The sequence below is a fragment of the Urtica dioica genome, chromosome 2 (assembly GCF_054948205.1).
Source record: "Urtica dioica subsp. dioica isolate 48M chromosome 2, U.dioica_male_clone48M_v1_H2, whole genome shotgun sequence".
Classification (NCBI taxonomy): Eukaryota; Viridiplantae; Streptophyta; class Magnoliopsida; order Rosales; family Urticaceae; genus Urtica; species Urtica dioica.
The window spans coordinates 50,329,045-50,352,898 of record NC_142757.1 but is presented as its reverse complement, the minus strand read 5'-3'; the positions used below and the strand labels follow the sequence as shown (position 1 = coordinate 50,352,898).

The 23,854-nt window shown below is 32.9% G+C and overlaps 3 protein-coding genes across 5 annotated transcripts; 2 read left to right on the top strand and 1 right to left on the bottom strand.

Moving 5' to 3' along the window:
* Positions 1-10,542: 10,542 nt before the first annotated feature.
* LOC149405339 (WEB family protein At2g38370-like) lies at positions 10,543-13,362 on the top strand. 2 transcript variants are annotated; one of them, XM_089607084.1, is made up of 2 exons: positions 10,543-10,968; positions 11,474-13,362. In XM_089607084.1, the coding sequence occupies exons 1-2, from the start codon at positions 10,804-10,806 to the stop codon at positions 13,013-13,015; spliced, it is 1,707 nt and encodes a 568-aa protein (XP_089463210.1). In that variant the 5' UTR covers positions 10,543-10,803; the 3' UTR covers positions 13,016-13,362. The 2 variants fall into 2 exon arrangements, with proteins under 2 accessions (XP_089463210.1, XP_089463209.1); XM_089607083.1 differs by having other exon boundaries at positions 10,548-10,968; positions 11,471-13,362.
* A 2,028-nt stretch (positions 13,363-15,390) lies between these two features.
* Positions 15,391-19,048, top strand: LOC149405338 (uncharacterized). The gene is made up of 6 exons (XM_089607082.1): positions 15,391-15,516; positions 16,766-16,858; positions 17,216-17,406; positions 17,616-17,813; positions 18,382-18,441; positions 18,655-19,048. Exons 2-6 carry the CDS (start codon positions 16,771-16,773, stop codon positions 18,805-18,807), a joined length of 690 nt encoding a protein of 229 aa, XP_089463208.1. The 5' UTR covers positions 15,391-15,516; positions 16,766-16,770; the 3' UTR covers positions 18,808-19,048.
* Positions 19,049-20,984: 1,936 nt separating this feature from the next.
* On the bottom strand, positions 20,985-23,141 carry LOC149405337 (37S ribosomal protein S27). Of its 2 annotated transcripts, XM_089601186.1 has the most exons (3): positions 22,978-23,141; positions 22,641-22,870; positions 20,985-21,463 (listed from the first exon to the last, which is right to left on the bottom strand). In XM_089601186.1, the coding sequence occupies exons 2-3, from the start codon at positions 22,865-22,867 to the stop codon at positions 21,376-21,378; spliced, it is 315 nt and encodes a 104-aa protein (XP_089457312.1). In that variant the 5' UTR covers positions 22,868-22,870; positions 22,978-23,141; the 3' UTR covers positions 20,985-21,375. The 2 variants fall into 2 exon arrangements, with proteins under 2 accessions (XP_089457312.1, XP_089457318.1); XM_089601192.1 differs by lacking the exon at positions 22,978-23,141 and having other exon boundaries at positions 22,641-22,962.
* Positions 23,142-23,854: the final 713 nt, after the last annotated feature.

The following is a 23,854-nucleotide window of genomic DNA, read 5'->3' as shown; positions in this document are numbered from 1 at the left end:
GATCTACAACGCTTGTGTCGACGATGATGATGATCGTCGGCCTTGATTTTCTCGGCGACGAACTTGTTGTGCTTGGATTTAGGATTGTAGGAAGGCGGTGGGGTTAGAGTAGGGCCATGGAAATCATTAGGGAAAAAATTGTCGTTGTCCCGGTTTCGAAACGTCGGGTTTTTGGGGGTCCCGGGTTGCGATTCCCATAGAAACGGGATCGAGCCGGGACGGTCCGCGTAGTAGAGGACTCTTGAAGATGGATTTGCCATTGAGCTCTCCTTGGACAATAGCCTTGTGAAGAACTTGTCGTCTTGTTCAATTTTGAGTGGCTTTTGTGGCTTGGACATCTTGGTTCCACAGCTAGGACGACTCATGAGACAAAATATGTTTTGTATGTATGGTTTTGGTTTATGGGAATATATTGTTTTATGAAATTCTGTTTTAAGGGATGGCGTTTGGTGGAGAAGAAGGTGTGAGAGAAGTGAAGTGTAAATCAAGAGAGAGAGAGAGAGAGAGAGAGAGAGAGAGAGAGGTGTAATGTAATAAGCTTGTAGTTTCTTGATTTTGTTTGGTGAAATATATAAATATATTGACAACGTATAATATATGTACACGTATACTGTGTACAAGAGGTGTATCCGTGTATGCACAATATATGAATATCTTTTCGGAGCAAAAAAAAAATATGAATATGTTAACACATGGAGGTGAATTATTGTACTGTTTCACTGAAAAAAAATATATATATCTGTATAGACAATTCGTATATGTGGAATAATTGCACTGAAAAGATATGTCTCTTCGGTGCTGGTACAAAACTACAAATGTAGACTCAACAATATTATACATTCATGATTTTTTTTCTTGCCTTTCTCTTGTTTTTTTTGGAAATAATTAACTATTTATGTAGATCCCAAATATGGAAATAATTATTATTGTTTTTCAAAGAGAAATTGCATATTATAGACTTCAAAATAGTAAAAATATCATTACCAGACTCCTATTTCAATAATATCAAGTAGTTTTAACAATGCACTACGCGTAGTTGACTAAAATTGGTATAAACATATGATAACTTCGTTGTTTTCATCCGAAAGTTATGATATAATTAAGTTTTTTTTTTAAATAAAACATAGAAAAGGAGAGGGACAAAAGATGATGAGTAATTAAACAATACATAAACATATTTTTGGTGGAACGTATTTACAAAATAGAATCTATATATATAGAGAAATAGAAGTAAGTGAAAACAGTTAAGAAGATCGATATATAGTACATATATACTGACTTTTGTTAAAGATAAGTATTATATATATATATATATATATATATATATATATATATATATATATATATAACAACATGCATGCTACTTCGAGGTTACTAATTATTATTTTGTATAGGACCCTCAAATAATTAGAACAAAGAGAGAGACAGGAAGATTAGATTAAAAAATCATGAAGTTAAAAATAAATAAATTATAGTAAAAATAAATTGAAATCATATTAATTATCTTCATTTAAGGCATGCTATTTGTCAACTAGAAAAATCTTAGCTTACCTGTGTTATGGATTCAGATCTAGTGACATAAATTATATCACCTACCATTATAATCAATTTTCTTTCAGAATATCATGTGTAATACTTGTTTGAGTTTTCTATAATATATATGCATGCATAACCTAAGTGTACATACTAACGAATATCGATCTGTGTTTTTATTAAATAATTATTCAGTTTCCATTGAGTATACGTATGGTTTGATTGTAGCTATATATCATGTTGAAAACGATGAATGTTGTTTTTTCAGTGCAAGAAATAAATTGGATTCGCATGCTTTATATATGCGTAACTAAATTAAAGTGAGATCTAAGTTAAGCAAAAATGATTGACCACGTACATTATGATGATGAATATATAGCTAGCAACAATTTCAAATAGGGCTATAGCTAGCTCAGTCTAATAAACTTGTAGTGAGTAAGTTAATTAGTATTAGCTAATAATGTTTGTAAAGTTACTAAAATTCGTCCATGAGCCATTAAAACGTGTTTCAGTTGTCTATTATACACTTAATTATTACATCCTTTATTTAAAATAATTTCTGAAAAAAATGAATTATCAAATTTGAAATACCAAAGTTATATTGGGGAATTAATAATGACAATGGTAAAAAATAAACAAAATTGAAAATCTATTAACAACCTTTACTTATAAAAATATGGGTTTTGTGTGTTTTATAGGTATAAAAATGAATTTGGTTTTAACTTTACAGGGAAAATCAAAATTTTGGTTTGTTCAGTGATATAAAAGTAGTTTAGATTTATTATTACATATTGTTTAAGAAAAAAGTTTCATTTGTTGAAATATTAACGGTGGTGTTCGTAAATAGCCATGAAATTGTTGTCAAAATAAAAAATAAAAAATAAAAAAAAAAGGAAAAATTGTGTGTGTAGAAAATAAACAAAAATCTGAAAGAATGAAGAAATAATTGAAGAAACAAATCACAGAAAACGTACGAAGGCCTTAACTTTAAGCGTCCTAGTTTGTGTGATCTCTCAATATTTGTAAGAAGAAATGCTATGAAGACATTACTATATCCTTGATGTTTTAGAACAATATAAATTTACTCAATCTTTTTATATGAAATTTTTATAATTCCAACAATTTTACAATTTTTTTTTACACCTTAGTCCTAATAATTTATATATATATATATATATATATATATATATATATATATATATATATGTGTGTGTGTGTGTGCATAATCTTATGTATCTATATTAGAATTGTCCTTATTTATCTAGTTAAATAAAAATAAATAATAAAAAAACCATTTTAATATCTTTATAATTAAGAATCATACTAAAGTTTTATAAAATTATTTTAACTCATTTTCTAAGTATGTCCTAAGATTTATAACTAATTTAATCTTTTTAATATTAATTTAATGCCTTGCACCCCTAAAAACTATTGTTTCTAGCTCCAACCGTGCGAATGCGTATTTGATTTATTAATGTGATATTTTTTCTTCCATTTTTCGGAAGTATGCACGAGATAAACAATCACTTATACATGTCTAACATGTTAGACGCACTCAGGTTAATTAAGTCCTCAATATATCTTGTACTAACATGTTATTTTCGTACATCTTTGAATCTCTGTATAATTAATTTATATATATATATATATATATATATATATATATATATATATATATATAATGTGGAAGTCTCTTGTAATTTAAAATCACAATCGTATTTGATACTTGAAATATATTCGCAATTAGCGTGGTAAATACAAGTATTTTAAGCGTATTATATTAGACAAATGGTTTACTACATTTTTTGGGGGTTATTAATCTCAATTCATGTATAAAGATAGCGGAACAGTGAGAAAAATGTGAATAGTTAGATTAAAAAAAAAAAGTAAAAAAAAAAAAAGCTTTAATACTAAACAATATTGTTTGTAGTTTCGTTGGATCTTAAATATCTATTTATGAAATGATCGTAAATGATAGAGTACTATCGTTGAAAATTTGAGAGAAGTTTTAAAAGGAGAAGGTACTAGGATGCTGAGAAACTTTGAATGAAGGTACTCACTAATATAATTATATATATTATGTTACATGTAAAGGGTACATAATTAACACGAATTTAGACAACAAAAAAATTATTAACTTTAAATACCTTTAATTTTATTTTCAATATATTTTATGCTCAATCTCTTTTAGCAATTTCATATTTTCATTTATATATTTCAAAAGTTCAATAATCACATATAAAATTTATTATTAAACAAAAAGTAACTTTTTGTATTATTTTGTGTTTTCGATACTTTTTACGCATCTTATAAAATAAAGAGAAATTACCTCATTTATCACCAATTTCATAACATTTTCTCACTTTCCACCAAAAGACTAATTTGGCCCAAAATGTCATCATCTATGTCAACAATGTTGACATCTAATAGTGAAGGGCAAAAAGAGATGTCAACATTGTTGACATAGATGGTAGCATTTTGGGTCAAATTAGTCTTTTGGTGGAAAGTGGAAAAATGTTATGAAATTGGTGACAAATGAGGTAACTTCTCTAAAATAAATTGCTCGTAATCTGAAGCCATCATAATCAGACATAATTAATTGTAATTCAATAAAAAGAATAATTGGGCGGATCCAAATCTAGTGATTTTTTTACGTGGATTTGAATGAAAAAATATATGTCAAACGTGAACAAATTCAATATATATGAAAAAATGACAAAAGAATAAATAAGAAATTGGATTTTAAATTTTATTATAAGACTTTGGTGGTAAAATTGGGATAATAAAATACAAAATGAGATGGATGAAAGAAATTGAAATAAAAAATGAATTTGAAATTCAAAAAGATGATTTGAAGTTAAATGGCGATAAAAAAAATGGCTCTTTAAATACATAATCATAATAAAATTTAAGTTTTTTCATATAATTAATTTTTAGAAAATTTTAAGTAAATAATCACGAGATTTTATTAACAAAATAAAAAAAGACGTTAATATTTGTATATAATCGTTTATAATTATAAATAAACTATCAGACTTCAATTAGGCATAAATAGAACGCTAAAAATATCAAAATAATGTCATATCACTATAAAGATTATTTATTTTAAAAAAATTTCTATTTAGATATCTCTAAATTTTGGTGGTTTAGTTACTTATTAAAAAAATTAAATATAGGTACAATATTCATTTATTCAATTATGTGAGGGCATTCTAGTCTAAAATAAAATAAAAATTTCTGTAACTTTTCCAGTAAGAAGTCTTTATATATAACATGATTAATTAGTGTGGCTACTAAATAAAATGTTCTATCTGGTCATGTGTGTGTAATCATCTTAAATTTGAAGCTTTATCTCAGATTATTTATCAATTTTCATTTACACGTTGCTATTATTTGCAATCATATATAATATCTATAATATAAAAGTCAATCATCGATACATAATTAAATTTCCACTGCAAAATACATAGTAGTATGGGGTACAAAGTCAGATTAAAAAAACTGAAATCTGAACTCAAATTTCACAAAATAAAAAGTGTGAGCATTACAATTTACACCAAATTAGTAGTTATCGCTTTTAAATATAACTATCCCATTAGATATTAAATATGTTATAAATGCCAGCGAGTTATCAGAAAATTTATTATTGCTTTTGTTAGGAATATTGTCCACTTGAAGATAATGAATAAATGATTACTAAATTCGATAATAAAATTACTTTATTAGCATTATATGATTAGTGGGTTGAGTTCTAAATAATTAGAATCAATAACAACTATCTTCCATAGCCTCCGTATTAAACTGAGTCACGTGCTGGGCACCTGAGTTCGGGCGGTGTGCTAAAACATGGTCGATGACTGATATACGCCTGGAAAGCTATATCTAAAGTCATATATGTGGAACACATAGGTGAAGGCTGATCACTATGTGGGAGCATTCTACACTTGTGGTAAGTGTACGACTTGGACAGGTCTTGGTGTAGATGTGTCGTTTAAGGACCGTTACGACACACTAACCGAGGTCACTATGATGGTCACAGTGAGACTTGATCTAAATCCTGAAGTGATCATGGACACTGGGTTATGTTACTGGGCTCTTTGACTCATTCGCTAAAAGGCTATTCATGCTAATCACAGCTTATGTCTTGGGAGTTTTCTCAGAGCATAATTCGAGTGGGAAATGATTTACAGATACGGAATCCAGCCTTCCTGAAAGAAGGTTAATGTTCACTCACCTAATTCCAGAACCGATAGATTGCTAGCACTTTCGAAGTAAGTAACGTTCGAAAGAATCTTTCGCTGGGGAAGCAACAATGCTTAGGGCTGATATGTATCAAGAGAAGTATAACGGATAAATTGACTTCTCTCGATACGGGTTGAACCTGGAGGATCTTGATCACGAACTGACTATATCAGTGGACACTCGTCACGATGAGTAAATATAATTCTAGTATAAAGGAGAGTTCAGTCTTGGCTTACAAGGTGGAGTATTTGACCAAGATTAGACGAATCGATGGACAAAAGAGAAAGGACTATTTCGTCTTTTTCATCGGATTTGTTAAGCTTCTATTACTAGGTCCATAGTCCCCGATTCGGCTCTGATAAAGGCGGATAAGAACTTTCTTATAATAATGTTTATCATTATTAATCTCATTTGCTGTAATTGTGATTGACAGCATTAATTCTGGAAAACGGGTATTCGCAGAATTAAATAAATATTTATGGTAGAATTGTTTATTTATTGTTTGATCAAGTAAATAAACAATTATTAATTATTTGTTTATTGTTGGACCAAGTAAATAAATAATTAATTGGGTTTTAAGCGATTGGGCCTTGCACAAATATGAAAGTCGGATTTAGGGTTTTGGCACTAGGGTTTGCGCAAATCCCCTTGGCCGTGTGCATAAAAACCGATTTTTATAATATTGGTATTTACCAATATTTTCTCTTTAGTTGTTTAAATAAAGGAGAGAGAATAATATAAGATATTTTCCTATATTTTCTCCTTATTTAAAGGAGAGTATTTAGGAGAATATTTAGGAGAATAATATATTCTCCTTTATTATCTCACTAAATAAATTATTCTCTATTTAAATATCTCATAGATATTGATCTGATGGATGAGAGAAAAAGTATGATTCACTTGTTGAGATCCAAGGGCCTAGATTAAATCCTCTAGTGTGAACACAATAAAAGGAAATAAAATATTCTGGAAGATTCCATGAATATCTCATTTTTACTACTATAAATAGGGGTTCATGAGAAGGCAAAAATAGGCAATTAATTTGTGGAAAATTTCGTGGCTCTCCCTCTAGGGTGTGCGAAATTTTCAGCCTATCCCTCCCCTCGGAAATTCGTTTTCATTCTTAGTAAAATAAGAGCGAGATCTCGAAACACCTAGTTTCGTGATATAGTGAGATAAAGACTGTGCCCACTCATCTTTCTTATTCGCCTCGGAGATTACGTTTCGGAAGACTAAGGTGTCATCCTCGAGTCCTTCATCAAGACGACTCAAGACGAAGACGGATTGTGAAAGCTTTTAGTTCGTGAGCCAAAAACTGTAAGTATTCGTTTTTGCTCTATATCGGTTGCTTGACTTATATGCTCTCGTGAATTAAATTAATTAAACATAACTAGATCTTGTTAATTATAACCATAATTTAATTAACTTATGATCAGCGTAATTAATTATTTTTTCCGCATTAATATGGTTATATGGTGGAATCATCTCAAAAGAGGCGCGTCGGAGCGATCGTTCGTGTCCGATGCGCGCTCGATCCACCAATAGCTTTCACTTCTCTTTTTAATTCTTCTAATACACTTAGGTGGGAAAAAAAGTTTTTTTTTTTTTTTTGAAAAATTAATCGAACTAAGCCACTTGAAACGTTGAAATTGTAATCTAGCCAACGTTTCGTCCAAATTTTCACTCTAGCAAAAAATGATGACGTGTCTTAATTATGTAAGATGTTAATTACTATAATATCATCTACTAGAATTTGCTTACAAAACTTGTAGCCCACGTTTGATTAACCAAAATTTTCGAAATTAATACATGTGTATATATTTAGAATTTAAAAAAAAAATTATATATTTGGCAAAGTTTGTTAATGAACATTTTCTTATTTCTTTCTAATTTTTTGTTAATCTCCGCTGCTTTGTTAATTTCTGTTAATTATGGTAAATTTACATATGTGCGGGTAGAGGTCGATGGTTTTATCAATTGATATTTCTTTCCTTTCCTTTAATACGCATTTAATACGGTGTTATTCACAAGCCGATCAAATTTTCAATACGAATTTTTGAAGTTAATATACGTGTATATATTTAGAATTTTAAAAAAATTCCATATTTGGCAAAGTTGGTTATTGAGCGTTTATTTCTTTCTAATTTTTTTGTTAATCTTCGTTGCTTTGTTAATTTCAGTTAATTTCCGTTTATTTTACGCACGATAAACTTCGGCTGACTGAAACGTTGGCTAGTATTTGATTTCTATGATTTATGTTACATAAGAGTATTTTCGATATTTTATAACATTTTATTTCTGTAAATGACTAGATTACAAAATTTACCAAACGTTTGTTACTTCCTTAAAACCATGTTTGAAATTGGCTACGTTGCTAGATTACCCTTCTTTTTTTTTGCATCAAGGGAAAAAGTGATTTGTAAATAGGAATATACGACGCATCAAAAAATAAATTTGTGGGTAAATAGAGATCTTTTCTTTACTTTTAAATATATCATGATTAATTTAAAATATGTAACATATTAGAAGTAGAACAAGTCTCCACCGGTGTCAACTCGTGGTACTAAAATTATTAGAAATAGAGATTTAAATAACGAATTATATTTTTTATGAATTAGAGTTTATGAAAAAATAATTATGAATTAGAGTTTATGAAAAAATAAATATGTATTTAATTTATTATAATTATGATATTAATTTTTATTATTTTATATGTTGAGGAGTGGCCTTACATCCAAAACAAAAAAATTTAATGGAATTATAGAACACAACACACACCATAAAATATAAATAATATATAGTCGCACATTTTTTAAATTTTGAGTGTGAAAGGTTCACCATATTTTTTTCATTACGTGTGATTTCCGTATTCATTTTGTATGCCTTGGTATACTTAGGGATACGAATTTTCTTGGTCATTTCCCTTGTTACATATGGGGAAAACGAAAAGGAAAGGAATTTAATTTGTTGAGGATATATTGAACTGTTAATTTAGTTTGAGCCCACTTTAGGTAGCTTTCTATTAATACACCAAACGTTATAAACAAAAACGAACCCCACTAGCAGATATGAAAATTTTCAATGCAGATCTCTAGCCAAAAGGTTTTAAATACCTGAATATACTTTTATTATCTTCTTCATAATTTCCGATTTTTAATCGCAATGATTTAAAATATTTTTTCATATATGAATCTCATATTTAAGATATAATTTTTTTTTTTTCATGGATCTCAATTAGACAAGACCCCTAAAATCACAATTTGCAACAGATTAAGAACTGCGTTTTCGCACATGATTCGTGTAGTAATTTGATAATGACTTATTACATACATAGATGGATAAATTACATGTTATTTTATTGTATTTTGACATATTATTCTGTCAAAATGTATGGCTACACTAAAAAGAGATTTAAAAAAAAAAAAGTGAAAATGCAAGAGTATCCCTTGAAAACGATGCATAATTACCATTCTCTTTAAATAAACATATTAATGATCTCAGTGACTTGATCAAACTCAAAACTTTTGTATGGCAGCTAATATCATTGTAAAGCTAAAATATATACAATAGGCACCTGCATACATAGTTATGTACTTATGTTCAAACCTTTTTTTTTTTAACGGAGTGTTAGATCTTGTTAATGTTATTCTTTAGACAAACATTTAATATCTAGCGTGATTTGATCGATGTAGAGAATTATGCAAATATTCATGTCTTCATCGTTGACCTAGGTTAGTAAAGAACTCTAGATGACTGGTGTAATCATTTGAACTATTATCGTGTTGCATGTAGTTGTTTTAATATGATTAGAGGCCGAGATGATAACAATCCATCAACTGCATAAGTTTGTTAGAACACTCAAGAAAAATTAGTGGATAGTTTTGATATAGTGAGATTGGCATTCATAGGAATAGTTAGTTTCGGTGAAGTCGTGACCCTTATTTTTCCTCTATTGAAAACTCGTGATTATTCTTTGTTCTTATCAAATTAATTATTGTCAATCGTTCAAAACCATCGATCGTTTGCTTGGAATCAACTCGCAATAAATTAGATTAAATCGTTAACTTTTCTAGTCTTCGTGAGATCAACGTTCGTTCTTACATTCACTATATTATTTGGGCGATACATATACTTGCGTTTATTGCAATATAGACTTTATGACAGGTATCTTATTCACGGTTTAGTTTTAAAATACTCCTGCATTTTACTCTACTTAGCTAAACAAACTTAAGTGACAATTTTGGTATAAGTTTGAAATAAGTGATGGCTGGTGTAATTTAAAAAAAAAAAAAAAAAAAAAAAAAAAAAAAAAAAGGAAGTGGTAAATATCATACTCATAAAATGTACTGTTTAAAATATTGTTATTAATATATAACCTTAGCTAATGATACACAAATAAATATTTCATTCATTTCTTTCTTATATGACTTCGCATTTCCCAAGTTGGAGCTACCCAAGACAACGGAAACATGTCGTATTAATTTGTTATTTCCTTCCCAACGGTCAAACGACAACTATCAGACCTGAGTACTGAATTTTATCTTTTCACATCATTAGTTGGAGTTGGACCAATTAAAAAGCTTTTACACGATTAGTCCGTTGAACCAAAAAAGAGTAATAAAGAAAAGAAAGTGTCCGTTGCAAAAGACAAGAAACGACACGCGCATCATGATAAGACCAAACTACCCTCACTATTATTTCAAACCTCGAAGCGTGCACAAATACACCATCACTAACACTTGAACTGCTCTCTCTCTAAAACTAAAACCCCCCAACTTTTGTCTGTACTCTTTTATTATATTTCCCATTTTTCCCTCAATCAATGTCCGTACTTCTGGTTCTTTTCCGGGGCTATTTTCGGAAACCCAATTAAAACCCGTCCAAACGTACATATTCACAACTACTCGTTCCTTGCTCACTTCACTCTCACTCTCTCTCTCTCTCTCTCTCTCTGTGCAAGTCGAGTGTTTCGCGGTTTTGCAGTTAGCGTTATTGGAGATATTTGGGGGTTTTCTGGGAAGGAATTTGATGGCGGAAACCCTAGAGGTCTCGGAAGAAGCGAAAATGGCGGGAAGTCCGAGGGCGGAGATCGACACATCGGCGCCGTTCGAATCCGTGAAGGAAGCGGCGAATCGGTTCGGCGGGATAGGGTTTTGGAAGCCTTCGAACGTTGCGAAGACTTCTCAGCCAAAGGTATTCTCTCATTGCTCCGTCTCTCACTCTATCTAGCGCTGTGAATAGGAACTATAAAAGAAATGAAGGGTTTTGGCTGAATAGCGAATAGTGCTTGTCAGTGGAAAATGAGGGTTTGGTGTTTTGGGATTCGGAATTTTTCGCTTTGCCTCATTTGTGATTGTTATACTGCGTGATTTTTCTCTTTTTTTTCCCACTGAAACTAGAGTTCATGTGTAAAAGTTGGGCTTTACAGTCAAATGGAAATTATTTTTGTTTTTATTACATTCTAGCTAAACTCAAATGTTAGGCTATGATATGAAAATCTGTTTCTGTTTTCTTTCTGATCGTATTCTCTCAAACCGGATTTTTATTTGGCAAGTTCTAGCCTTGTATTGTTTTTTGTTTGCTCTTGTCTGGGTCTGTTTTGTGCTCTGTAACAATCTATTTGTACATGTAGTGCATTTTCCTAGGATAACTAAACCTTGTCTATTGACATTTTTTTTGTTCTTCGTATTATTAGAAGATTGATACGGGAGCGCTTGATATAGTTAAACTGGAGGAGCAAGCGTTATTTCTGGAGAAAGACCTGATTGTGAAAGAAAAGGAAGCTTTGGATGTTCTGAAGGAACTCGAAAGCACTAAGAAGGTCGTGGAAGAGTTGAAGCAGAAGCTTCAGAAAGAAACATCCGAAGTCAATCTGGCTCTCGAGGCGAACAATTCGACTCTGGTCGTGGACGAAGCGGATAAGGAAAATCACGGTGATAACGAAGCGAATCGACCGGTTGAAAGTGGGAATAATCATCACTGTCCTTCTTCAGCTCCGGGTTTGATCTTGATGGAATTAAAACAGGCAAAAGTCAACCTTAGCAGAACAACCACCGATCTGGCTGACATACGGTCTTCTGTGGATTCGTTCAACAAGAAGTTGGAGAAGGAACGACTCGCCCTTGAGAAGACCCGCGAGAGGTTGACTCATAATTCCTCGCAGATCTCGTCTCTGGAAGGAGAGCTATCCGAAACGAAGCTAAAGCTAGAGCTGGCAAAAGAGGCCGAGAAAAGAGACGGGTTCGACAATCCGATGGAGATTTCGAAGGAGCTTCACCGGTTGAGCTCCGAGGTGGAACAGTTCAAAAGGGTCGGAGAAGCCGCGAGATTGGAGGTTCAGAGAGCCACGAGGGAGATCGAACAGACGAAGAGCAGGATAAGGACCGCCGAGACGAGGCTGATCGCTGCTACGAAGATGAAAGAGGCCGCCCGAGCCGCCGAAGCCTTTGCTCTCGCGGAGATCAAAGGCATGTCCGACTCTTCCAGCGTCTCCAAAAAGGAAAGAGTCACTCTCTCGTTCGAGGAGTACTCTTCGCTGGTCCTCAAGGCCCGGGAAGCCGAGGAGCTCTCCCGGGAGAGAGTATCGGAGGCGATGCGTCACGTCGAAGAAGCGGAAGTGTCGAAAACGGAGATTCTGAAGAAAGTCGACGAGGCGGCCGAGGAAGTGAGGACGAGCAAGAGGGTTTTGGAGGAGGCTCTGAGCCGGGTCGAGGCCGCGAACCAAGGGAAGCTCGCGGTCGAGGAGGCTCTCCGGCGATGGAGATCGGACCGCCACAGCAACAACAACGCTGGTCAGAGGAGACGATCTCACGGCTCGTCGGCCAAGTTCAAGAACCAGCTTCACCACCGGAGAGACCCGAGGCTGATAGACGTGAACGGGCTGAGCCTAGTCTCCGATGGGTCGGTGCCGGTTCTGAGGCCGACGCTTTCGATCGGCCAAATCCTGAGTCGGAAACTGCTTTCTCCGCCGGAGGAGACCGAGCCGCGATCGTCCTCCGGGAGAAGCAGTGGAGCCGCGAGACCCAAGGTGTCTCTGGGTCAGATGCTGAGAAGACATAAAGGCGATCATCAACGTCCTTCCTCGTCTGTGAAGCTCGAGAAGGAAAGCAATTCTTGTGGTGGTGGTGGTGGTGGTCGGAAGCAGTTTTCCGGCAAGAGAAAGAAGTTTGGGTTTTCGAGGATTTCGCTGCTTTTGGCGAAGCAGAGCAAGAAGAAGAAGACTAGTCTGAACTTGAGGTAGTACGTGAATGTATGTTTTTAGCTGTGGAATCATATGATCTCTCTGAATCGCTTCTGACGTAACTCTAATTAGTAGTTGTTTAGTATTATTGTATTGCTTCTCATCGGTTTGTTGCTTGGGTATGAAAATGAATATGTATCTCATGCTAGAATGGTATGTTTTTAGGTGTGGAATCATATGATCTCTCTGAATCGCTTCTGACTAACTCTAATTTGTAGTAGTTTAGTATTATTGTATTGCTTCTCATCGGTTTGTTGTTTGGGTATGAAAATGAACATGTATCTCATGCTTGACACGTAGTGTTTGAGTTTCTGAACCTGTTATGGAATTACGTTGTTCTTTTGTAACTGTAATTGCAATGTTGTAGTACCAAGAAATTTGAGTTTGCTTAAGGGCTCTCAAATCACTTGACTTGAATTTATTTTAGCATCCATTTAGTGTTTTGAGATGCTGAACTTATAATGAAATTTCGTGAATTTCTGTAACTTTATAAATGGCAATGTTCTAGTGTACTGACTGATTACACTCTAGTTTAGTATTGTAAGAGCACAAATTGATAAACTTATGGGGCTTTTTACAATTCAGTGTTAATTGGAGTGGGAAACAGAGACACTTGCATATATGTTAGAAATTTGAAAAAGCGATATATGCCAGATAATTCCTTCATTTTCGAAAAACATAGCTATTTTTTGAAAGGCATAGCTATCGAAGTTCTAAACTATGCTCCATAGATGTCACTTCTTTTGGCGTCCCGATCCGTTCGTCGTTCCTTCAAGATGACTATTTACAATTTACTACACTATTTTTGCGCGTAGTTTCAAAATTATCACGTACAATTTCGACGAGTTAAAAAGTTAGTCATTTGTGTTCATAGACCCACCTCAAGTCCTAGCCACCGTGAATTACGGCTGAGTTCTAGGATTGGGCCTATGGTACGAAATATTCTGGCCTGCCCTAAGCCGAGGTCCCTCAAGGGCTGTAGAAACGAGGTCCTCGCTGGTCTTGTAACAGTTAACACGGCTTACAAAAAAGCTTTCCATTTGAGAGGGTTGATTAATTCATTCAAATACATGTTACTTTGTTTATAAGAACTTCTTTTATTTTCTTCTAGGGAATTATATTTCATGGCAATTGGTACTAGGTGGACAGTCTGGTCCGGTCCGATCTAAAATCGGTTGAAAAATAAATTTGGATTGGTCTAAACGGTTTTATAAAAATTAAATAAGATCGGATCAAATAGGAGTAAAAACCGGACCGGACTAAAATGGTCCGGTATAGACCGTTTTAGACCGTTTCGTTTTAAATCAATAGACCGTTTTAAATCGGATGGTTTTAGACCAGACCTTTTTTTACCTATTTTTTATTTTTATTTTTCTTAAATATTAGGATTTTTTGTACGATGTAGCCAATTCAAACTAAGTATTTAACAAAATAGCCAATGTTATAAGTTAGTGTATTCTAGTCACTTATAGTGTAAAAATAATAATATACCTTGGATTTTCAAAATAATTAATATATGTGTCCAAAATTTTAATCCACTATTTTTTAATGCACTTTATATATATATATATATATATATATATATATATATATATATAATAGTTTCAAAACTAATTCTATCGTCAAAATTAGACAATAAATTTTCAAAAAATATAATCATACCTTCAATTTCGTTAATCAAGTTTCAAAATACACAAACAACTTAGTGTTTTAGTTGAAAATGTGAAAAGAGTTATCAAAACCCTTATAGATTGTCAATTTCTCTTGTATATATCATTATTTTTATGTAAAGACAATTTTCTTGGAAGAAACCTGTAAATGATCATATTTAACAAGTCAAAACATTACAATTAAACCTACCGCTTAAAAACTCAAAATTAAAATGAAGAAGCAGGTGACCATTTAAGTAGTTTAATTTGGATATCAAATTACTTGACGAAAAGCTTGTTAATTATTTAGCTCATTTAATTATTTCGAAAATTTTGGTAACATGGTACTTATTTATTATTATTATTCACCAATTCGAATATTCTGACATACCAGACTGATATTTATTTTCTACAATTATTGATTTGAACTTCCCCTAATAATGCCATTATTAACTCCCCCATACGCTCCCAAAAGCTTGCTTGACCCAAAAGCAACTGATGATTAGGACGAGACCAATGCTCTCTATCTCTACTCTTATTATACTTATCCTATTTTCCCGCTAAAACTACAATCTTACCCTCGTCCAATTCAGCACGAAACATTCACACCCATACTATAATTGACACGTGTCTAACCCGCGAAAATATTCCTGGTCCTGTCTGCACTGGATAATAATATCCCAATCAACGACTCCGAATATTAAAAAAAAATATATAATAACAGTAATTATTAATAATAATGAATAATCGATAAACCAACCACTAGTCTTGCTCCTTCATCGCCTAATCCAACACTCCAAAAAAAAAAAAAAAAAAAAAAACCTTCATTCCTCTCTAGCTTTTGATTGGAAGGTACGATCGAGAACCAGAATAAATTGTTTTTTTTTCTGGATTTTATTTTCATGTGTTTCAATCGATTCCGTTGATTAGCTGAGGATAGATTTGGATGCCTTAATTACAAGTTTTTTTTTTTTTTTCAATCCCTATTTTGTCGGAGTTTGGAAAGGACTATCGATCTTTTTATAAGCTTTGATTCTTCTGTTTGTTTCTGTGTTGTTCCAAGATCTTTCGCTGTATTTACTCTCTCTTTTGTTTTGTATGTGATTGGATTTAGCTTCTGACTATTCAATCTGATAATCACGATGGAGACTGTTATATGATCTTATTTTTTTTACGAAGCTTAAACATGATAATAGTTTATGGTAAATATATCTAATTTAGCATATTTAAATTTTTGTAGTTGTAATTTTCCTTGATTTGAACATATGGTCAACGGAAATTATGAAAACCTAGAAAGCGGTTATAATGTATTTTTTTTTATTGAAGAATTAGGTTGATGATCAATCTATTTCGCGAATTTTCATATTGGATAAAATCGCTTTACAAAGTTGATTCTGGTTCTTAGGCTCTCTTGGTTAACTCAAAAAGTTTTTGTTTTCTATTTTTTAATTTTTGTAGTTGTACTGAAAAATTATTTTGCAGTTGTTTTCAAAAAGCTGTTTGGTACAGTTTTTATTTTTGTTTTTGAGAAAGTGAAAAAACTGAAAAAAAATGTTTGGTATAGTTTTCATTTTTGTTTTTGAAAGAATGAAAAGAGAAGATGAGGAGAAGGAAAAGAGAAGAGAAGAAAAGTTTTTCCAAAAACACATTTTATTTGTTTTCAGTTTTCTTTACTTTTTTACAAAACAACTTCAAAATTTTTTGAAAATTTTTTCCGAAAAATTAAAACAAACACATTTTCACTTTTTGTTTTCAATTTTTTCAACTCAAAAAGTGAAAAACAGTTTTTGGAATGAAAACCAAACACTACCATAATTATAAAAGATCAATGATTTTGGCGAATGGAATGTGTTTGAATTTTAATTTTTTTCTATTATTAGAAGCCAATTTGGATTCTGTTCACTTACTAATTTAATGTTCAATTGTTAAAAGAGTGAAAATTATGTGGTAGTGAATAAGTTTTACTATCAGAAGCTGAGTTTGATCAGAAAGTAGCACTAGTCACGACCCGACATGGTCTTGATCACAGCTCTTTTATTTTAGTTATTTGTGGACTGTACTTCATATCTTTGTAAAAATAATTATTTACGTGATGCTTCAGGTATAATGGATGTGAGAGTTGCGTTCTTGGTTCTTTTCTTATTGGCTGCAAATCGGTGTTGTGATGGTAGACAATATACAAAACCTTTGTCAGGTAAATCTTTCGATCTTTCACCTCAAAACTTCGATTCTCTTCTTCATGGGAGATGTGGAGTGTTTTCCTTTCATAACTAGTACATGTGGTAGGTTTTGCTGGACTTGGTATTGATGTTCATTTTATATTCTAAAACACTATATAAGGATCTCCGTTTGCTTGGCTTTTGTGTTTTTGTTTCGGATGTCATGTTTAACAGAGTTTCGGTTTTAGTAGATATCGGTAATGGTGCTCTGTATTTATTATGGGCCCTTTAAAACAAATTTGGATCTTCACAATGTTAACTTTGAGATTTCTAGGTTCTGTGTCTTGTAATAAAAATAACACCTGAGCTATTGACCCTATATTATGTTGCAGAAGTACAGCTTGAGACTCGAGACGGTGAAATCCAGACCTTGACAGATGTTTCCAAGAAGGAAAAAATATGCACTTTGTGCGAGGAATACTCTTCTCAGGCACTTAATTACCTTAGTCAAAACAAGACCCAAGCCGAGATCACTGAATTGCTTCTTCAATCCTGCTCCCAATTGCACTCCTTGAAGGAAAAGGTAGCTTAACTTTTTTGCTTGATCCAATGTTGTCATAGATGTTGTAACTAAAAATTATGATAATCAAAGGAAAAATGAAAGAAAGGTTGTATAGTTTTGATGTTGGTCTTCAGAGATGTATGTTAATGTGTATTGGCGGTGTTGTCCTGCTCGAAGTTTCTTATAGATTTTATGTTTCTTTCTGTGTGGAACTCTTTGTTTGTTGACAGTGTGAAAGATTGGTGAACTACTATGTTCCTCTATTCTTCCTACAAATTTCAGAGATTCAACCAGCAGATTTCTGCCAGAAGGTCAACCTATGCCAAGAAGTTGTAATGGTTTCTACTCAATTTCGTGAAGATTGTTGTGGGTTATGTCACCGTACTATTTCAGAAGTATTGACTAAGCTGAAAGATCCTGATACCCAGGTTAGAATCTTTTGAGGATAAGACAATCCGCTTGGTGATTTCTTGTTTGAATCAAATGTTTTGACCAGCTTCTCTAACTGTACCTCGTCTTTACAACATCAAGGAAGACAATGAATAAATTGTTGATGTTTTTTTTCCACGCTTTTGCTTTTGCGATCAAGAAGTCATTCTGGATTACTTACATTCGATCAATGCCCCTAATGAGACTGAAACAATTGATAAACATGCTTTAAAATGCTCATTTTAAAGCACGTATAGATTACTGCGAAAACATATGAAGATAAACTGATCTGTTTTAGTATCTGATTGCCGTAGGTAAAACGATGTTTGGAAGGCTAGAAATCATCCTCTTTTTCCTTAGAAAATTCACGATTAAGAAACTGCTGTAATCTCCGCTGATCAAACAAATGAATCCCTGAGATGGCTATACAATGTTTCATTTACACTGATTTTAATAAGCTCGTCATGTGTGCAACGTTGTAGTATCCAAAATACACTTTTTTGTGTTTATTCATTTGTTAACCCTTCATGGCTGAGTACTTATCCGATATACTTTATCCTATTTCAGATGGATATTATTGAGGTTCTTTTGAAGGCATGCAAAGCAATGAAGGACAATGAGAAGAAGGTGAGCAATTGATAAACTCTTTTATTAGATAAAAAGCTTTAACTTAGTGATTAAAACTTCGGTTATGACATGAATAGCTTGCTTCAGATTGATCCATGTTCCAATAACTTACTAATCTAGTTACTAAACCCAGCGCCAATCAATCCGTTATCTAGGTAAAAAAAAAAAAATTATTTGAAGAATGAGAATTTTGTATGTTGAATCGTTTGGCAGTGCAAGAGGATGGTATTCGCATATGGACCGCTGATCCTTTCTAACACGGAGCGATTCCTGGAAAAGAATGATATTTGCGCTGATCTTCACGCCTGCGATTCGGCCGCACATAAGAATTCAAACGCCGGTGAAGCTTTGGTTGCGGACTCTTGAAGCGCTTACTAAACCATTCGAACGTAGAGAAAATAATCGATTTCTTAAAGTGCAAGATTTAAAGATAGTTTGCTTGCTGTAATATATTTATTCTCGTTATTCTATATGCGTGCGTACCTGTGTTTGTATCCTAAGAAATGTCTTGTATTTAAATGATTATTCATCAACTCTTATTCGGATGCTTGCTTTAGCCACAACAATCATGTTGTTGCGCCTGTATAAATTCACTCTTTCAATTCCAGTGATGTTGTCATATTTTCTTAATTTGCAGAAAGAAAAAAGAGAAATTGCCTAATTTGACACCGATTTCATAATATTTTCTCATTGAGAAATTGCTTAATTTGCCACTAATTTCATAACATTTTCCCACTTTCCACCCAAAGACTAATTTTTTTCAAAATGCCACCTCTATGTCAACAATGTTGACATCTTATAGTGAAGAGCAAACATAGATGTCAACATTGTTGATATAAATGGTGGCATTTTGGGAAAAATTAGCATTTTGGTGGAAAATGGGAAAATGTTATGAAATTGGTGGCAAATTAGGCAATTTCTCTTTCTCATTTTCCACAAAAATATTAATTTTTCCCAAAATGCCACCATAGATGTCAACAATGTTGACATCTATGTTTTCTCTTCACTATTAGATGTCAACATTGTTGACATAGATGTCAACATTGTTGACATAGAGGTGGCATTTTGGGAAAAATTAGTCTTTTTGGTGCAAAGTGGAAAAATGTTATAAAATTTGTGGCAAATTAGGCAATTTATCAACAAAATGGCCGGTGATATTTTTTGTAAAAGAGAAATTGTCCAATTTACCACCAATTTCATAACATTTTTCTACTTTCCACCAAAAGATTAATTTGGTCCAAAATGCCATCATCTATGTCAACAATGTTGACATCTATTTTTGCTCTTCATTATTAGATGTCAACATTGTTGACATAAATGTCAATATTGTTGATATATCGATAGTATTTTGGGCCAAATTAGTATTAAGTGAGAAAATGTTATGAAATTAATGACAAATTGAGACAATTTCTCTTTTGTAGAAATCGATTGCATAAATCTCCGTTATACTCGGACTCAGTCACGTAGATGATGAGAATACATGTTTATAAATACGTTTATAAGCTGTATTGAAACTCACCTAAATAGTCGATTATCTTCAAATTCGTTCTCTCTCTGCCTCTATTCCTTACACGTTGCATGTATTGCAATGATGTCTTGAATCACGACTTTTGTTACGCATAAATTCAACATTCCCTTTCTTCTAAATTGTCACACCGTTCAATTTTTCACCTATAACATTGAAAAAACCTAGGACTTTTGTTACCCTTTCCTAGACGGTATTAAGGGGACATTTCCTTAACTAAGATTAAATTAAGGGACATTTCTATTTTCCTATTTTTTTCAAAAATTTACCAAATTAGGACTAGTAAAAAAAAAAATTCTCGATGGGCTGAGCGAGAAAATAGAAAGAAAGAGAAAAAATAAGAGATTTTATTGGGGAAGATTGTAGGTTGATAATTAGTATGATGGTATAATAGGTAAAATTTTGTGTATCTCTCGTTAGACTTTTTTTTTACCGGTCCTAATTTGGTAAATTTTTGAAAAAAGTAGAAAAATGGAAATTGACCTTAATTTAGTCCTACTTTTGACAATTTTCCAAAAACCTACGACGTTTGTTACCCTTTCCTAGACGGTATTTCTTTAGTTAACTCGAATCTTTTGAGTACAGCCATATTATAGATAATTTGTTTCTTGTGTATGTTTTGATCAGTCTCACCTAATTATAGACACGGTTTATCTTCATCTAATTTATTGGTTTCAATTTTATTATCATCAAAGCTTTGTTAAAATTCAATTTAAAGGTTTTAATTCACTATATATACTCGTAACTAAACGTGAAGCTTTGATGTTTAGCAACGAGCTGGGGCCTTGCAAAATCATACATAACCAAAAATGGTTACAATAATATTTTGAATAAATATTGTAACAATGTTATCTATCGACAAACAAGAATGAAAACAAGACTTAACTTGAAAATTACTCGAGTAATAATTAATGTACATCAAGCCTAAAATTTGAGACTCCGGAAAGAGCCTTATCTGCTATTTGCTACACTTTTAACTAAAACAAAAATATAACGCTTTGAATTGGGGAGTGCGATAAAAAAAATGGGAGATTAAAAATTACTGAGTAATAATCAATGTACATCAAGCCTAAAATTTGAGACTCTGGAAAGAGCCTTATCTGCTATTTGCTACACTTTTAGCTAAAACAAAAATATAACGCTTTCAATTGGGGAGTGAGATAAAAAAAAAATTGGGAGATTTGTTTAATGCCAAAACATGCTTTTTGGCTAAAGGGAAATAGGAGAAGTTGAAACAAATAATGAGAATTTTACATTAGATCAAGCCTAAATATATCATCATTATTCAACTTCTTTCTTTCCTCTCTTTTTTTGGCACGAAAACTCTAGTCATCTATGGGAACAAAAATGTACCCTGATAAAATAAATAAAAATGTTACAAAATCATTGAATTTTATTGTCAAAGACAATTACTTTCGCTTAGAGGCACGCTTGCCCTGGCCCTTCTTAGGCGGTCCCTTCCCTCGCCGTTTCAACATTTCAAGCCTTGCTAATCGCCTGAGATTCTCACATTATTAGATAAAAACAAATTATGAATAAACAAACAAAAAAATAGCCAAAAAAAAGTTTATAACTTTGCTGTATGAGATAAGGGCAAAAACATATCATGAGTTTTATCAAAATGACCTGAATATAATTCGGTTTTCAAGTAGAAAATAACAAGTTTGGTTTTGTTAAAAATTAAAACTACGGATCCAAGTATTTCGGAAAAAAAATTATGTATTCTTACAGTTTCATCTATTCTAATTTTTGTATTAAAATATAGGTGCATATTTTGTATGGTATGTTGTGTGAGAGGTAATATACAAGTAGACATTTATAACTTTGTAAGACAAAAACATCATAGATAAATAACAAAATCTAATTTGATTTAGTGGATGTGATACATGCTACACACACACATATGAAAGTGAAAAGTGATAAACTTGACCATTTTTGCAGTTTATTCTAACTTTGAGGACAATGTTTTTTATAATAAAACACAAGAGAGGTTGTTGTGACAATTGAAAACACGAAGTATTCATGTCATTCTGATATATGTCATGGAATTTTTTGTTTTCTACTTTTTTTGTGCTATCTTCCCCTATAAATTGGTGCTCAGAGAGAAATAAAGTTTTTTGTTTTTCCCAAACTAAATCTTCAACAAATTACCCAAAAGCTAGGACTCAACAATCATGAGTTAGAGAGACACCCATCAAATAAAAAAGGGTAATCCAAGTTTTCTTTAAGCCAAAATTCTTCTCACAACAAGCTACCCAACCAACTTTTTCTTTCATGAAAAAAAAAATATTGATGATCATAAACCAGTAAAAACTTAAAAGAAATTCAATCTCGGACCAAAACACTAAAATTGATCTCACACGTAAAATAATTTCAATCCAAAAGTATAAATATTTCCAGGAATTAGCTAATTCAAAGTGTCACTCAGTGTGAGCTCCTAGAGCTGAAAGACTTAAGATTGATAGACTGATTCATATCATCGATTAATTTCATACCAATGAAACTAACTAACTAACTATACCTAGCCACAATTAGAACACTCTGTAACTAATAGACCTAGGGTTTATCATCATTGGGGCTTAAGCTTCAGATTTCTGTAACTACACAACTATGTCACCCAATCTCACTTCTTATTCGTAGACAATGCGATCTTAGAGAGAGAGAGAGTAATTACTGATGTTCCTTGCGATCAGCCATTTGAGGATCTTCGCCAGCGATGTCAGGTGGGTAATAAGAGGCGATTTTCTCACCGATGAGCTTTTTGCGGAGGATTTTGTGAGAGGTTCGCTGGCCGGTAGGGTTTAGAACGTGGCCGAATATCGCCGCCCTAGCTTCCGTAACGCCTTTCTTCACCGCCGCCGCCAAAATGATCTTCAGACCACCACTCTTCGCGGTCGCCATTGACTAATTGATCGATGCCAATGAAAAAAATACTCGAATCAAATTTCAATTCATAAACCTGGAATTTGGTTTTTTTTTATTTATTTAATTGTTTCCAAAAATTTACTGACCTAGAATTTGGTTGAAGGAATTTTCTGGCCTTGCGGAGGGGAAAAGGAAAGTATTGGCCTTTGTCGAGTTCCGAGCGATTATTAATCCCTAATTTACAACCGTTAGATTGTATCCAACGGTGTGTGTCACCCCACACTGTAAACTCTTAAAAGTGGTTTTTTTTTTTTTCCCCTTAGGAATTGTCTTCCTAATTTTCATTTGGAACACTAAATAGCCTAAATATGTCATGGAAAAAAAAGGGGCAAATTTTCGCGCCATTCCAAAATTCTTTTCTTCTTTCTTTTTTCTATTATCGAGTTCACAATCTCATTTGAATGATGTTTACTACTTCTCCACTATAATTTGGGGTTCATGATGGGTTAAGGGTTGGGGTGGGTTCGAGGTTAGGTTTAAGGGTTGGGGGTCAGGTGGGCCCAAATAAGAGTTCGAGGCAGGATTTAGGTTCATGATAGGTCGGAGTTGGTGTCCGAATGGGGTTTCAAGCGCCAGGGTTGGGATGGGTTCGAGATTTGTGTTGAGCGAGTCTTACGCGACTCTTGAATACACCGCACGTGTAAATCAATCATTTAGTGTGGATATATGTTTAACTATAAATACAGCTCCTAGAATCGTGTCATTACAATGGTTTTACGGGCCAAGAGCAAATACGGCGTCAATGACGGTTCGTTACCTAAATATGTCTATCGAGAGTGACATCACCAATCGGCGTCGTTGCAACGATCTTGTTAGTATCTCGATACTCGATTCCATTTTTTTCCGAAAATCAAGACAAGCATTCTCTATGCCGACGCCACTGTCCGAATATGGACGGACCTTGTTCATTTTTTTTTTACTTTCGCTAGACATGTCTGATGAACTTAATCTCACTGCCTCTAC

Bases quoted from the DNA above. Each gene is read 5' to 3' on its own strand.
- LOC149405339 (XM_089607083.1), top strand. From the start codon at position 10,804: ATGGCGGAAACCCTAGAGGTCTCGGAAGAAGCGAAAATGGCGGGAAGT. The intron at 10,969-11,470 runs GTATTCTCTCAT...TCGTATTATTAG, and splicing joins CGAAGACTTCTCAGCCAAAG to AAGATTGATACGGGAGCGCT.
- LOC149405338 (XM_089607082.1), top strand. From the start codon at position 16,771: ATGGATGTGAGAGTTGCGTTCTTGGTTCTTTTCTTATTGGCTGCAAAT. The intron at 17,407-17,615 runs GTAGCTTAACTT...GTTTGTTGACAG, and splicing joins TGCACTCCTTGAAGGAAAAG to TGTGAAAGATTGGTGAACTA. The intron at 17,814-18,381 runs GTTAGAATCTTT...ATCCTATTTCAG, and splicing joins TGAAAGATCCTGATACCCAG to ATGGATATTATTGAGGTTCT.
- LOC149405337 (XM_089601186.1), bottom strand. From the start codon at position 22,867: ATGGCGACCGCGAAGAGTGGTGGTCTGAAGATCATTTTGGCGGCGGCG. The intron at 21,464-22,640 runs GTAATTACTCTC...TGAGAATCTCAG, and splicing joins GCTGATCGCAAGGAACATCA to GCGATTAGCAAGGCTTGAAA.